The 13,594-nt window shown below is 43.7% G+C and overlaps 1 protein-coding gene across 2 annotated transcripts in view; it reads left to right on the top strand.

Annotated features, from left to right (window-relative positions):
• Positions 1 to 13,594, top strand: part of Gk5 (glycerol kinase 5) — a 66,469-nt gene that overhangs the window by 4,020 nt on the left and 48,855 nt on the right. The window contains exons 2-3 of one of the 2 annotated variants that reach the window (XM_031344433.1): positions 7,787 to 7,880; positions 12,064 to 12,139. In XM_031344433.1, the coding sequence (XP_031200293.1) occupies positions 7,787 to 7,880; positions 12,064 to 12,139 (170 nt within the window). The remainder of the gene's footprint in view (positions 1 to 7,786; positions 7,881 to 12,063; positions 12,140 to 13,594) is intronic. The other variant, XM_031344434.1, reaches the window with a different exon arrangement.

Consider the following 13,594-nt stretch of genomic DNA (forward strand, 5'->3'; position numbering starts at 1 on the left):
CTGGGCTACAGAGTGAGTTCCAGGACAGCCAGGGCTACACAGAGAAACCCTATCTCGAAAAACCAAAAGAAAAAAAAAAGAAAAAGAAAAAGAAAAGTCTTTATAATGGGCAGTTAAATATTAGTGTTAAATGCTAGAACAGTGGCCCATATTTGAAGCCCTCAGCACGCGTGTTGATGTTTTTGTTTGGGAAATTGGAGAAAATTTATTGTGCTCTTTCCCAGAAGGACGCCGTGCTTCTGCGAAAACCATAAAATGTGATGGTTGGAAGAACAGGATAGAAAGGCCCAGCACAGAGGCATCGGGGCCTCCAGCGTTGGCTGGCAAGCTGTGTTTACTCTTTAGAAACAGGCTCTGGCCTTTAATCGACTGAAGATGTTTCCTTGACTTTCACTGTTTTCTCCTGTTTTGGCTTAGTCCTTTTCTGCAGGGGGCCCATTTCTCATGTTCCATGATTAGGGTTTCCAGTGGTTTGAGCTTGTTCCCAAGGATTAGCTGTTAAGGTCTTAGACAGGCAGTGTGGTGCTTCCTGGAGCTGTAGAGTCTCTAAGAGGTGGGTCCTGTGGAAAACTCTCCCTCCTTAGGGAGCTGTCCTTAGAGGGAGTGAAGGTACTTCCCTGTCTTGCACACAAGAGATGTTGTGGCAACTGCAGGTACACAGCCTTCCCTCTCTCTGCTTCCTGTCTCTTCCTCCTCCTCCTTTCCCTCTTCCCTTCTCCTTTCTCTTCTTCTTCCTTCTCTCTTCCTCATTCCCCCTTTTCTTTCTCCTCTCCCTGTCCTCCTTCCTCTTTCCTCCTCCTCCTCTCCCTGTCTGCTCATCCTCTTTCCAACCCCCGGCTCCTCCACTTCTGGTGACTTCAAACCCTTGACAATACTCCTGTCCAAGACTCCCAAGTGTTCAGATCATAGAGGTGTGCCACCATGCATGGCTATTCCTTCTTGTGTTTGTTCTGGTGCAGCCAAGGGATCCCTTGCTGAACTAAATCAGGGGGCGGGGAGGTGTATGTGTGTGTGCTGTGATTTTGAACTATCAACTTGCAAAACTGAACTATAAAAACCTCTGGTGTAGGGCCGGAGAGATGGCTCAGTGGTTAATTTAAGAGCACTGGCTTCTCTTTCAAAGGTCCTGAGTTCAATTCCTAGCAACCACATGGTGGCTCACAACCATCTGTAATGGGGTCTGATGCCCTCTTCTGGCACTCAGGGTGTACATGCAGATAGAGCACACATATACATAAAATAAAAAAAGATCTTTAAAAAAAAACCAAAACCCTCTGGTGAAAATGGACATGGCATGCGCTGCCCAGCAGTGTAGATGACATAATCCTGAAGTCCCACCACTAATTAGGTCTAAGGGCTTGGAGGTTTGAAGCAAGGATGCCCACATTAAGTTGTTTTGAGAGAAATCGTTTGTTCCAGTTGAAACATTCTAATTAGAAAAGCCTCAAAAATTGCTTGGTGGGAGGGGAGTAGATCTTGTTAAACCTGCTTCCTAGGAACACACGAGAGGAATAGCAGACCCCCCTCCCCCATCACCTTGTAACACATCTGGCTTTTCAGTTCTCACCTTGACCACTTCTTCTGTGTTGGACAATTTCTTCCAAGGGTGCTCCTGGTAGGCTTCCTGCTCATCTTTCAGTATCTAAAGCCCTGATCTATGGCTGATAATTTGTAAGAGCAGCCTCTCCAGAGAGGGAACCTAGCTCCTGTTGCCTGGTGAGGAGAAGCGGCAGTGTGACTAAGGGGCTTCAAGGAGCCTTATGGAGGGAGACTTTACCCCTTTCCAGGGCTCAGCCAGCCTAGAATCTCTGCTCTCTGCTAAGGGCTCTTCTCAGAGCCTGAGTGACTAGCACACACACCCTTCATCTCTGCAGTGCTTGTAAAGTCGGAGGCACTCACAGATGCAGAGGGGAAAAAATAGGGGGAGGCACCTCCTGTGGGCGCTCCTTTCTGAGGAGAGGTAATCGGATACAGGTCTCACAGAGCATTATAAGGAAGGATGATTTTACTTGGAGGATGAAGGGGTTGAACGGAATCCACCACAGGCACTGTCTTCTGTGCCAAGCTTTCCCACCTGCCAGTTCTTTGTTCATATTAAAAACATTTGTTAAATCCACTCTGATCCTGTTTGTTCTCTTCTCTTTGTTCTTATTCTGGTGCCTTCTTTTTGAAATAGGGTCTGTAATCCAAGCTGCCCTGGAACTCAAAACAGACCTCCTGAGTGCTGGGATGACAGGTGTGTGGCCCATACCTGGTTATCTTTATTTATTTATTATTTTTTTTAATTGGAGTCTTGAAAAGTATTGGGGATAGATATATTTGTTCAAGCCATCAGTTAAATTTTAATCTGTAGGCTCTTAAAACATTTTCAAAGTTAATTTTGAGATTTTTCATTTATGTGTCTGTATGCTCGTGTGTGAGAATGTGTGCCACATGGATGCCAATGTCTGCCGAGTCTAGAAGAGGGCCTCAGATTCTCAGGATTTGGAATTAAAGATGGGTGTGAGCCACCTGACGTGGGTTCTGGGAACTGAACTCAATTACTAGTGTCGTGTCACAGCGAGTCACAGTGGCAGAGACAGGCAGATCACTGCAGCCTGATGGCCCCAGCCATTGTAGCTGAAACAGTGAGAGAACACATCTGAAAAAATAAGGTGGAAAGTGACAGAGGAAGACCTCTGGCCTCCACCCAAGCACAGACATGCACACCTGCACGTACACATAAGTATGCTCGCATGCACACACACACACACACACACACACACATACACACACATACACATACACCAAGCCCCCATCCAACATAAAAAGAAATTGTTTTAATTTTTTTAAATTACCACCAAATTAAAAAGTAAAATGGAGGGGGCTGGAGAGATGACTCAGCTGTTAAGAGCACTGATTGCTCTTCCAGAGGTCTTGAGTTCAATTCCCAGCAACCACATGGTGGCTCACAACCATCTGTAATGGGATCTGATGTCCTCTTCTGATGTGTCTGAGGACAGCGACAGTGTACTCACATACATAAAATAAATAATATTTTTTAAAAAAAGAAAAAAAGAAAATGGAGATTTTGGGGGGGGGGCTTATAGTTCTATGAGTGTTAGTACCTATAGGAGACTAACCTAAAAACTCCTTCACACACTACCTGAGTGGCTTCCCACCAGTACCTCACAGAGTGTAACCACATATCTCTTCTCCATTATATAGTTTCATCTTCTGGTTTTTTTTGTTTTTTTGTTTTTTGTTTTTTCCAGACAGGGTTTCTCTATATAGCCCTAGCTGTCCTGGAACTCACTCTGTAGACCAGGCTGGCTTCGAACTCAGAAATCCGCCTGCCTCTGCCTCCCAAGTGCTGGGATTAAAGGCGTGCGCCACCACCACCTGGCTAGTTTTGTCTTCTGAAGACAATCATATAAAAGCTGAGTATGAGACTGGAGGTATAGCTCACAGGATATTGTGCTTGCCATACAAGCATGGGGACTAGAGTTTGGACCTCTAGCACCTAATGTTTATATTGGGTGGTCATGACAGCTCATCTGTGATCCCAGTGCTTGGATGAGGTGGGGGGAGGGGTGGTCCTGTCTCTAACTGGCTAGCTAGACTAGCCGAGTAGACAAGCCCCAGATCCAAGTAGGAGACTCTTCCTCCATGGCCTTCTTGCATGGTTAGTGTTAACTGTCCATCTCACAGGATCTGGGATCATCCAGGAATGTACCTCTGGCCCTGGTCCTGAGGGGTTGTCTTGATTAGGTTAAAGCTTGCGGAAGGACCATCTTAACTGGAGATGGGACCGTTCCCTGGGCAGGGGATCCTGGCTTGTACACAATGGGGAATGTAAGCAGAACATTGATCTCTCTATTCCTTAGTGTGGATGCAGTATGACTGACTGCTTGAGGTTCCAGCCACCTTGGCTTGTCCAGCATCATCAACTGCGCCCTTGATCTGGGGGCCAGAAGAAAACCTTCATCTTTTAAGTTGTCTTCATTTTTTTTTCCCCTTTGGAAGGGAGCTTTACTGTAGTGGAGAGTCTAAGAGAAGGGAAGCTGGGGTGTAGCTGGGGTGGGTTCCCAGAAAGGGTGACCATTCTGTTGGCTTTTATCAGGGCATTTTATCATATCGAGAGGCAAAGGAGGAAGCATCTACATGTGCACACATGTGAATACACATGTGCACACGTGTGCACCCACACCCGCATGCAAGTTGGATATGACAGTACACGCTTTAATCGTGGGGGCTGAGGCAGAAGGGGCAACACAAACCACTACTCTGCATCCTGCCACTCCTCAGAGAGTGCCACAGCAAACATTGGGATTAAAAGGAAAGAGAACAACGGAGAAAGAAATGTCTTATATAACTCATACAATAACGCATGTAGGGCCGAGTTATTCAGCTGATAGCCCTTTGAGATATGCTCGAGCTGTGTGTATCCACTGCTCATTCCTGGTTTGATAGTTTGTTTTCTGTCTGCTCCTGGGGACTGAACCAGGGCCTTGCACTTGCTAGACAAATGTTCTGTCATTGAACTGAACCTCAAGCCCAGCCCGTTCCACCTTGTCCTGATAGTTATCCGTTATTCATGTACACCGCATTCATTCTCCTGCGGAGGTACATTTGGATTGTTTCCAGTTTCTGGAAGTTACGAATAAACAATAGAGCATGTGTTCTCAGTTCTCTGGGGTAAATAAATACTCAGGGTGTGTTCAGGCATGAAGTAGACAAGTGTTTATCTTTTTTTTTTTTTTAAAGACATAGACTCATCATGTAGCCCTGGCTGGCCTAGAACTCACTATGTAGACCAGGCTGCCCTCACAGAGATCCTTCTAACTCTGCTTTCTGATTGCTAGGATATAAAGGCGCCATTAGGCCTGGAAAGGATTGTTTTGTCTTAGTAAGAATTTGCTGAGTAAGGGGTGTGGGCACACACCTGTATTTCTATTCTTGGAAGGCAGAGACAGGAGAGTTACGAGTTCAAAGTCATCTTAGGTTAAGCAGAGAGTTTGGGCCCAGCCTGAGCTACTGGGACACCCTGTCTCAGAACAGGTCAAAGCACATCACACCACCCCCACCATCCACCAATACCCCCCCCAACCCAGTCCTTTTCTTGATCGGGTGTACCATTTTGCATTCTTCCTAGCAGTTCATCCACATCCAGTTGTTCTGCATATACATCGGTATATGTAACTGTTTGGCTCATGTATTTATCCATATTTATTATTATTATTGTGTGTGTGTGTGTGTGTGTGTGTGTGTGTGTGTGTGTGTGTGCCTGTGTGGGCGTGTATATAATATGTGTTGGCTCGGTGCCATAGCGCTCATGTAGACGACCAGAGGGGCAGGTTCATGACTTTAGTTCTCTCTCTACTTTTATGTGAGTTCTGGGAATGAGGCTCAGGCACCTTCTGCAGAGCCACCTGGCCAGTGACAGGTTTATTATTATTATTATTATTATTATTATTATTATTATTATTATTATTACCTGTACTTATCTACAATTCGTGGTTACACATTGGTTTCTTTTTTTTTTAAATATTGTTTTAGACTTTCAGAGTTTTAACTCATGTGTATGGGTCTTTTACCTGCACGTATATCTGTGCTCCATGTGTGCGCAATGCCCATGGGGACCAGAAGGGTGGGTGTTAGATCCCCTGGAACTGGAAGATGGATGGGAGCTACCATGTGGGTGCTGGGAATTGAGTCCGGGGCAGCTGCAAAGCTGGCGCTTACCTGCTGGGCACCTCTCCAGTCCCAACTAGTTTCTTTCTTTTTCTTTCATTTGTTTGTTTGTTTGTTTGTTTGTTTTTATTTATTTAAAATTTTGGTACAGGGCCTTGATAAGGAGTCCTGGCTGTAACTCCCATATGTAGACCAAGTTGACTTTGAACTCACAGAGATCCTCCTGCCTCTGTCTCTCCAGTGCTGGGATTGAAGGCACACCTAGCTAGCAATTTGCATCTTTCTAACGCCTGCCGCCGAGTTTTATTGTCTTTGTGTGCGCCAGTGCTTGTTTTGCTGCTTTGCCCATCTTTATTTATTCTTGGTTTTGTTTTGTGCATTTTTATTTTTATATTTTTTTAAGATTTATTTATTTATTTTATGTGTATGAGTACACTGTAGCTGTACAGATAGCCATGAGCCATCATGTGGCTGCTGGGAATTGAATTCTGGACTGCCTGCTCCCTCTGGCCCTGCTCACTCAGTCCTGAGTAATTCACTGTAGCTATCACTACAGACGCTACAGACGCACCAGAAGAGGGAGTCAGATCTCATTAAGGGTGGTTGTAAGTCACCATGTGGTTGCTGGGATCCGAACTCAGGGCCTTCAGAAGAGCAGTCGGTGCTCTTACCTGCTGAGCCATCTCACCAGCCCCTGTTTTGTGCATTTTTAATCTGGGCTGTTTATTTGCTCGTTGAGCTTTCTTTATATATTCTGAATCTAGGTCTTGTGCTGGGTAGTCATATGCAGCTATTTTCTACTAATGTGCACTTTATAATTTAATTCTTTTCTTTTTCTTCCCTCCGCTTCCCTCTCCCTGCTCTTCCCTCTCTCCCTCTTCCCTTTCCTCATCTTTTCTCTCCCTTCCTTTTCTTGTTCCTCCCACCTTTTCTACAGGGTGGTCTCGAACTATCCTTGCCGTTGGGAATCTTGAACTGAGCTCCCTGCTTCTGCCTCTGCCTCCCAATTACTAAGCTTCTAGGCCTGTGCTCCCCGTACGCCAGGAACATGCCTTTTCTCACTAGTCCACTTGCCTTTTGTTTGTTTGTTCACGAATTCATTTGTTTACTTAGATTTTTAAGGAAGCCTTTCCCTGTATAGCCCAGGCTGGTCTACAGCTCATGATCCTTCTGCCTCTGCCTCTTCCTCTGCCTCCTACCTGCTGGGATCGGATCACAAGTGTGTGGCACTATGCTTGGCTTGTAGTTCTAAATTCCACACATGTGCTTGTGTGTGCACCATCAAGTGGCCAGGCAGGGAACTGGGCAGCAATCTGTCCCTTCATTCTCCTGTCTTTAGTTTGCTCTTCAGGGACACATCCCGACTGACAGGTGCAGCTTCTGTGTGAGCCCAGGAGTTAACACAACCTCCTGCTGGGCAATATTCCTCCCTACTTGTCTTGTGTGTGTGTGTGTGTGTGTGTGTTTTTTTAATTGCTGTTAATTTTGAGACAGGGTTCTGCTGTATACCCAGGCTGGCCTGGAACTCACAATGTAGCTGAGGCTGTTGCGGCTCTCCTGCTGTTTTGGCTTCTAGGGTGCTGGCATAGCTGTGTTCTATTTTGTTTGTTTGTTTTACACAATTTTGTTTGGTTTTTGTTTTTTGTTTTGTTGTTTTTTTGGTTTTTTTGTTTTTTGTTTTTTTGAGACAGGGTTTCTCAGAGTAGCCCTAGCTGTCCTGGATGTTTCTCTAAAGGCTTCAAACTCACAGAGATCTGCCAACCTCTGCCTCCCCTCCCCGCCCCCAAGTGCTGGGATTAAAGGCAGGCACCACCAATTATAAAACATCTTCATTGTAGATACAAATCTTGAAAAATAGATGAAAAGCGCTAAAATAAAATGTAAGCCCTCTATAGACACCTGAATGCTGCCGGGTTGGTAGATAACTTTCATTATTTCAACATTTCAGGGTCGGGTGGGGAATGAACCCGTGGTTTTGTGCATACCCAGCTCTGTTTTTTAAACAGTAAAGATTAAATGCAATCATGTTAATTATTTTAACCAGTAGTTTAAGATGCAGATATTATCAGCTTTGTCTAATGCCATTTTCACTAAATCTTGTTTTCATGAATAGGTAGAAAATGTTTACCCTAAACCTGGCTGGGTTGAAATCGATCCTGATGCTCTCTGGGCTCAGTTTGTTGCTGTAATAAAAGATGCTGTCAAAGGTAATGGGATTTACAAAGAGGCTGTAGTCTACAGTGGACTTTATCCTGATGAGTTTTCCTCGGATTTTTGAGGATTACTAAATTTATAATATATACACAAAATGTATATAAATTTATATAATATATATGACCTTTTATATACCATATATGTCACTTATCACATGCATGATGTAAATATATTTATAAATATAAATAAATTAGATACATAAGCATATTTTTAAATGTCACATACCAATTGTATTTGAGATCAGTTTAAGCTGCTTAGGAGACTCTGCCTTAAAAAAAGAAAAATCAGAGGCTCCAGTTATTACAAGCACTTGCTGTTATTTTAGAGGAACCAGTCTGGCTTCTGAGTACTGACATCTACCGGCTTACCACAGCTTGTACCTCCAGCTTCTGAGATCCAAAGCCCTCTTCTAGCCTCTGCAGGCACACACATTATTTGTTTTATTTTGTTTTTGTGTTTTGAGACAGGGTCTCAGTATGTAACTCTGTTGTCATGGAACTCCTCTGTAGACGAGACTGGCCTAGAACTAAGAGATCCACCTACTTCTGCCTCCCAAGTGTTGGGATTAAAGATGTCAGCCACCACTGCCTGCCTCATATTTTTTTAAGTAGGGGGGAAAAAAAAGGCTGTTTTTAGCATAATAAGGACACTGCACATTTAGGGGGAGGGACTGGGTTCTTTTCCCTTTTGTCTTTTTAGATTTTACTGTTTCAGAATTTCTTTTATGAGCTATAAGAATAAAGAGTTGTTGGATAGTTCAGAGATAGAAAATGTGCTTAGCTTAATCTTCAGGGTTTTTGTTTTTTGTTTTTCATTTTTTAAACGCCAAAGACTGGGGCTGGAGAGATGGCTCAGTAGTTAAGAGCACTGACTGCTCTTCCAGAGGACCTGAGTTCAATCCCCAGCGACCACATGATGGCTCACAACCATCTGTAATGGGATCTGATGCCCTCTTCTGGTGTGTCTGAAGACAGCTACAGTGTACTTATATATAATAAATAAAATAAATCTTAAAAAAAAAAAAAGCCAAAGACTTTACTGTGAATATGTGTCTACTCCTGTACTCGATGGTCATAGTTAGGGTTGTTAGTAATGGTATTGAACACTCTGACCAAAAGCAACTTGGGAAGGAAGAGTTATTTCATCTTACAACTTAGACGTCAGTCAGTCAGTCATCACTCACGGACGTCAGGGCAGGAACTCCAGACAGGAACTGGAGCAGATGCCATGGAGTAGTGCTACTTACTGGCTTGCTTCTGCTGGCTTGTTCTTCTTGCCTTAAACACCCAGCAAACCTGCCCAGGCATAACCTCACCACAGAGGACTGGATCCTTCTGCATGAATCCTTAGTGAAAAATATGTCCCACAGCTTGTCTACTGGCCTGTCTGGTGGAGACATTTTTCTCAGTTGAGGCTCTTTCTTCTTAGGTGACTCTAGCGTGTGTTAAGTCAACAAACTAACCAGTGCAATAGAGAAGCACAGTTTTGCTTCGTTCGTGATTCTCAGCAAACTTCCTCGACTGAGCTCTTTGGCCAATTGTGCTTAAATACTATACGATGATCTCAAAGGAAAGCAACACTTCCTGTATGACTAAGAAGTGTCCTCGCACTCCTCAGGAAATATGCATTAAAATCACTTCCAGAAGGCAGTGTCGCACGCCTTTAATCCCAGCTACTCCAGAGGCAGAGGCCGGCGGATACCTAAGAGTTCCTAAGAGTTTTAGGCCAGCCTGGTCTACAGAGTGAGTTCCAGGACAGCCAGGGCTACACAGAGAAACCCTGTCTTGAAAAAGCAAAAAAGCAAAAAGCAAAACAAAACAAAACAAAATCAAACCAACTCTACTTCTCTTCCCTTTAGTTAAAAGATAACTTAATTTTCTTTCCGTCTAGAAAATAAAGTGCGTGAGACATTTATGTAGCTGCCAGTCTGCTCTACCATCTAAAGCATGCTCTTTTTGAGATTGATTAGTTAAATTTTTTAAAAAAAATTTTAAGGCCGGTCACACACCTTTAATCCCAGCACTTGGGAGACAGAGGCAGGTGGATTTCTGAGTTCGAGGCCAGCCTGGTCTACAGAGTGAGTTCCAGGACAGCCAGGGCTACACAGAGAAACCCTGTCTCGAAAAACCAAAAAAAAAAAAAAAAAAAAAGTTTTATTTATTTTAAGTATATGAGTACACTGTAGCTGTCTTCAGACACACCGGAAGAGGGCGTCAGATCCCATTACAGATGGTTGTGAGCCACCAATGTGGTTGCTGGGAATTGAACTCAGGACCTCTGGAAGAGCAGTCAGTGCTCTTAACTGCTGAGCCATCTCTCCAGCCCCCTTACAAAAGTTTTTTAAGACTTATTTCTTTTTCTTTTCTTTGCATACCCATACCTTCCTGTGTATCTGTCCACCCTGGCTGTGCCTGGTGCTTTTGGAAGCCAGAAGAGGACAGTGCCTTTTATGGAACTGAAGTTAGAGATTCCAGTTGTAAGCCTCCATGTGGCTGCTGGGAATGGAACTCAGGTCCTCCAAAGAATAGCCCTGTTGCTAACTACTGGGCCATCTCCCCAGCTCTTTTTAATTGACCCTTTTCAAAAGTACAGTCTAGCTTAGTAGACTCTTATTTTGAGTTGCCTTATAGTCTTTTGGGGTTTTGTTTGTTTGTTTGTTTGTTTTATTTTGTTTGTTTATTCTTTTTTTTGAGGCAGGGTTTCTCTGTGTAGCCCTGGCTGTCCTGGAACTCACTCTGTAAACCAGGCTAGCCTCAAACTCAGAAATCCACCTGCCTCTGCCTCCCAAGTGCTGGGATTAAAGATGTGTGCCACCATTGCCTGGCTTGTCTTATAGTCTTATTCCTCCTGATTACTCCCTCTCTGGCCTCTTCAGTCACCTGCTCACATGTGATGTACACACACACACATACACACACACACAGGAATAAAAATAAAAATAAATCTTTACAGAGTAACAACAACCAAACCCCTTAATGTCAGCTTAGTGGAGGGTTCATTCCTGTACTTCCAGTGGTCAGGCTGATGGAGCAAGAGTATTGCTGCTGGGCTAAATAACGAGATCGGGGCCAGGTTGGCTACAGGGTGAACTTTATCTCAGAAAAACAAAACAAACAAAAACAAGCTCATGTTTTTATTTCTACACCTAACATCTGTTTGTGTTGAAAAATATGATCTCAGCTGGATCATAGATGGCTCAGTGTTTAAGAGCACTGACTGCTCTTCCGAAGGTCCTGAGTTCAAATCCCAGCAACCACATAGTGGATCACAACCACCCATAATGAGATCTGACGCCCTTTTCTGGTGTGTCTGAAGACAGCTACAGTGTACTTAATTATAATAATAAATAAATCTTTGGGCCGGAGCTAGCATGGACTGAGCAAGCAGGGTCTACTGGAGCGAGTAGAGATCCTAAAAGTCAATTCCCAATAACCAGATAAAGGTTCACAACTATCTGCACAGCTACAGTGTGTATTTATATGCATAAAATAAAAAAAAATCTTAAAAAAAAACTTAAAAGAAAAAAATACGATCTCAAATTCTGTCGTTAAAGTAATTTCCATGGAAATTTTAATTAACTATCACTAGGCAGCTTCTATTATAATTGGTTATTGCCTAAATTAAGATCTGTGTTTTTAGTATTGTCAGGAAAAAAAAATGGTGTGCTTGACATGTGTTTTTTCTTTTAATTTCTTGTTTTATTTTTTAATTGTTTATTTACTTTTATTTTATTTTATTTGCATTGGTGGTTTGCCTGAATGTGTGGAGGCTGTTGGATCCCCTGCAAGCTGGAGTTACAGTTTAATTGCTTATTTATTTTTATTTTATTTTATTTTATTTTATTTTATTTGCATTGGTGGTTTGCCTGAATGCGTGGAGGCTGTTGGATCCCCTGCAAGCTGGAGTTACAGAGGGTGGTAAGCTGCCTTATGGGTACTAGAAACTGAACCCGGGGCCTCTGGGAAAGCAGCCAGTGCTCACCCCATTTTATGTTTTAAAAGGGCAGCTTTTGTTTTTACTAGGGTATCTTTTTTCCTCTTAAACATACATAATGAAAAATTATCTTGGTTCTGTTAACTGGACTCAGACGTTCTTGTCAGAGATTCTGTACTGTAGTTACACAGTTAAACGCTACTGGGTTTGAAACGTGTCTGTCTTATCTGTCTTTACCTTCAGCTGCTGGGGTGCAGATGAACCAAATTGTCGGTCTCGGCATATCAACGCAGAGAGCCACTTTTATTACGTGGAACAAGTAAGTGCTTTGTGTGACTTACACTGCTTCAGGGGTTGGCTGCTTGAGGAACCTGTCTGGGGAGTTTTCAGTGTGTGAATGGAGGACAATTGTGTTTGGCTAGGAGAGATTTGTGTGGGTCTCCTTTTAGCTCATATACTTTGCTCATCATCTGTGCTTAACTTGCTTAAAATATTGAGAAAGAAATAGCTCCCACTTCAGTAGTATGCATAGTGAAATTAAAACCACACAGTAGGGCTGGAGAAATGGCTCAGAGGTTTAAGAGCACTGTCTGTTCTTCCAGAGGTCCTGAGTTCAATTCCCAGCAATCATACAGTGGCTCATACCCATGCCCATCCAAAAATGAGATCTGGTGCCCTCTTCTGAGCTGCAGGCATACATGCAGCCAGAACACTGTACACATAATAAATAAATCCTTAAAGGAAATAGACAAATATGTAACATTAAGGAAGAGATTTATCCTTTTTAAAAAAAGATTTATTTTATACACACACACACACACACACACTGTACCTGTCTTCAGACACATCAGAAAAAGGTATCAGATTCCATTATAGATGGTTGCAAGCCACCATGTAGTTGCTGGGAATTGAACTCAGGATCCCTGGAAGAGCAAACAGTCAGTGCTCTTAACCACTGAGCCATCTCTCCAGCCCAAGAGATTTATCCTTAAAAAAAAAAAAAAAAACAATAACAGAGACAGCCGAGTGGTATACAGCTATAGCTATAGTTCCAGCACTCGGGAAGCTGAGGCAGGAGGATTGCTTGAAGGCAGCCTGGGCAACACAATGAGTTCCCATTTCAAAAGAAAACTTGAAATAACAATAAGGGATAGCTGTCTTCTTCTCCTCACTGGACTAGTGAGCCACTGTGCTGCATCATGGGCTAGTGAGCCACTGTGCTGCATCATGGGCTAGTGAGCCACTGTGCTGCATCATGGGCTAGTGAGTCACTGTGCTGCATCATGGGCTAGTGAGCCACTGTGCTGCGTCATGGCGGCAATAGCCGCCTAGTCCCCATAAATGCCAAAGACAGCACCAAGACGGATGGATGGTGCAGAGTGAGCAGGTTCCACTGAGAGAGAGACAGAGCAGAGCCTGTGCTGTGCACTAGTCATGTTTTTTTCTAGTATAGTCAGCACCCCACAGCCTCTGTGTGTGTGTGTGTGTGTGTGTGCGCGCGCTCTCTCTCTCTCTCTCTCTCTCTCTCTCTCTCTCTCTCTCTCTCTCTCTTTCTCTCTCGCAAGCAAGCAAGGATGCATGTGAGCATACATGTGAAGAGGCCAAATGTCAAGAGTGGATATCTTGCCGGGCGGTGGTGGCGCATGCCTTTAATCCCAGCACTTGGGAGGCAGAGACAGGCAGATTTCTGAGTTCGAGGCCAGCCTGGTCTACAGAGTGAGTTCCAGGACAGCCAGGGCTACACAGAGAAACCCTGTCTCGAAAAAAAAAAAGA

Source organism: Mastomys coucha, unplaced genomic scaffold (assembly GCF_008632895.1).
Source record: "Mastomys coucha isolate ucsf_1 unplaced genomic scaffold, UCSF_Mcou_1 pScaffold23, whole genome shotgun sequence".
NCBI classification, from domain to species: Eukaryota; Metazoa; Chordata; class Mammalia; order Rodentia; family Muridae; genus Mastomys; species Mastomys coucha.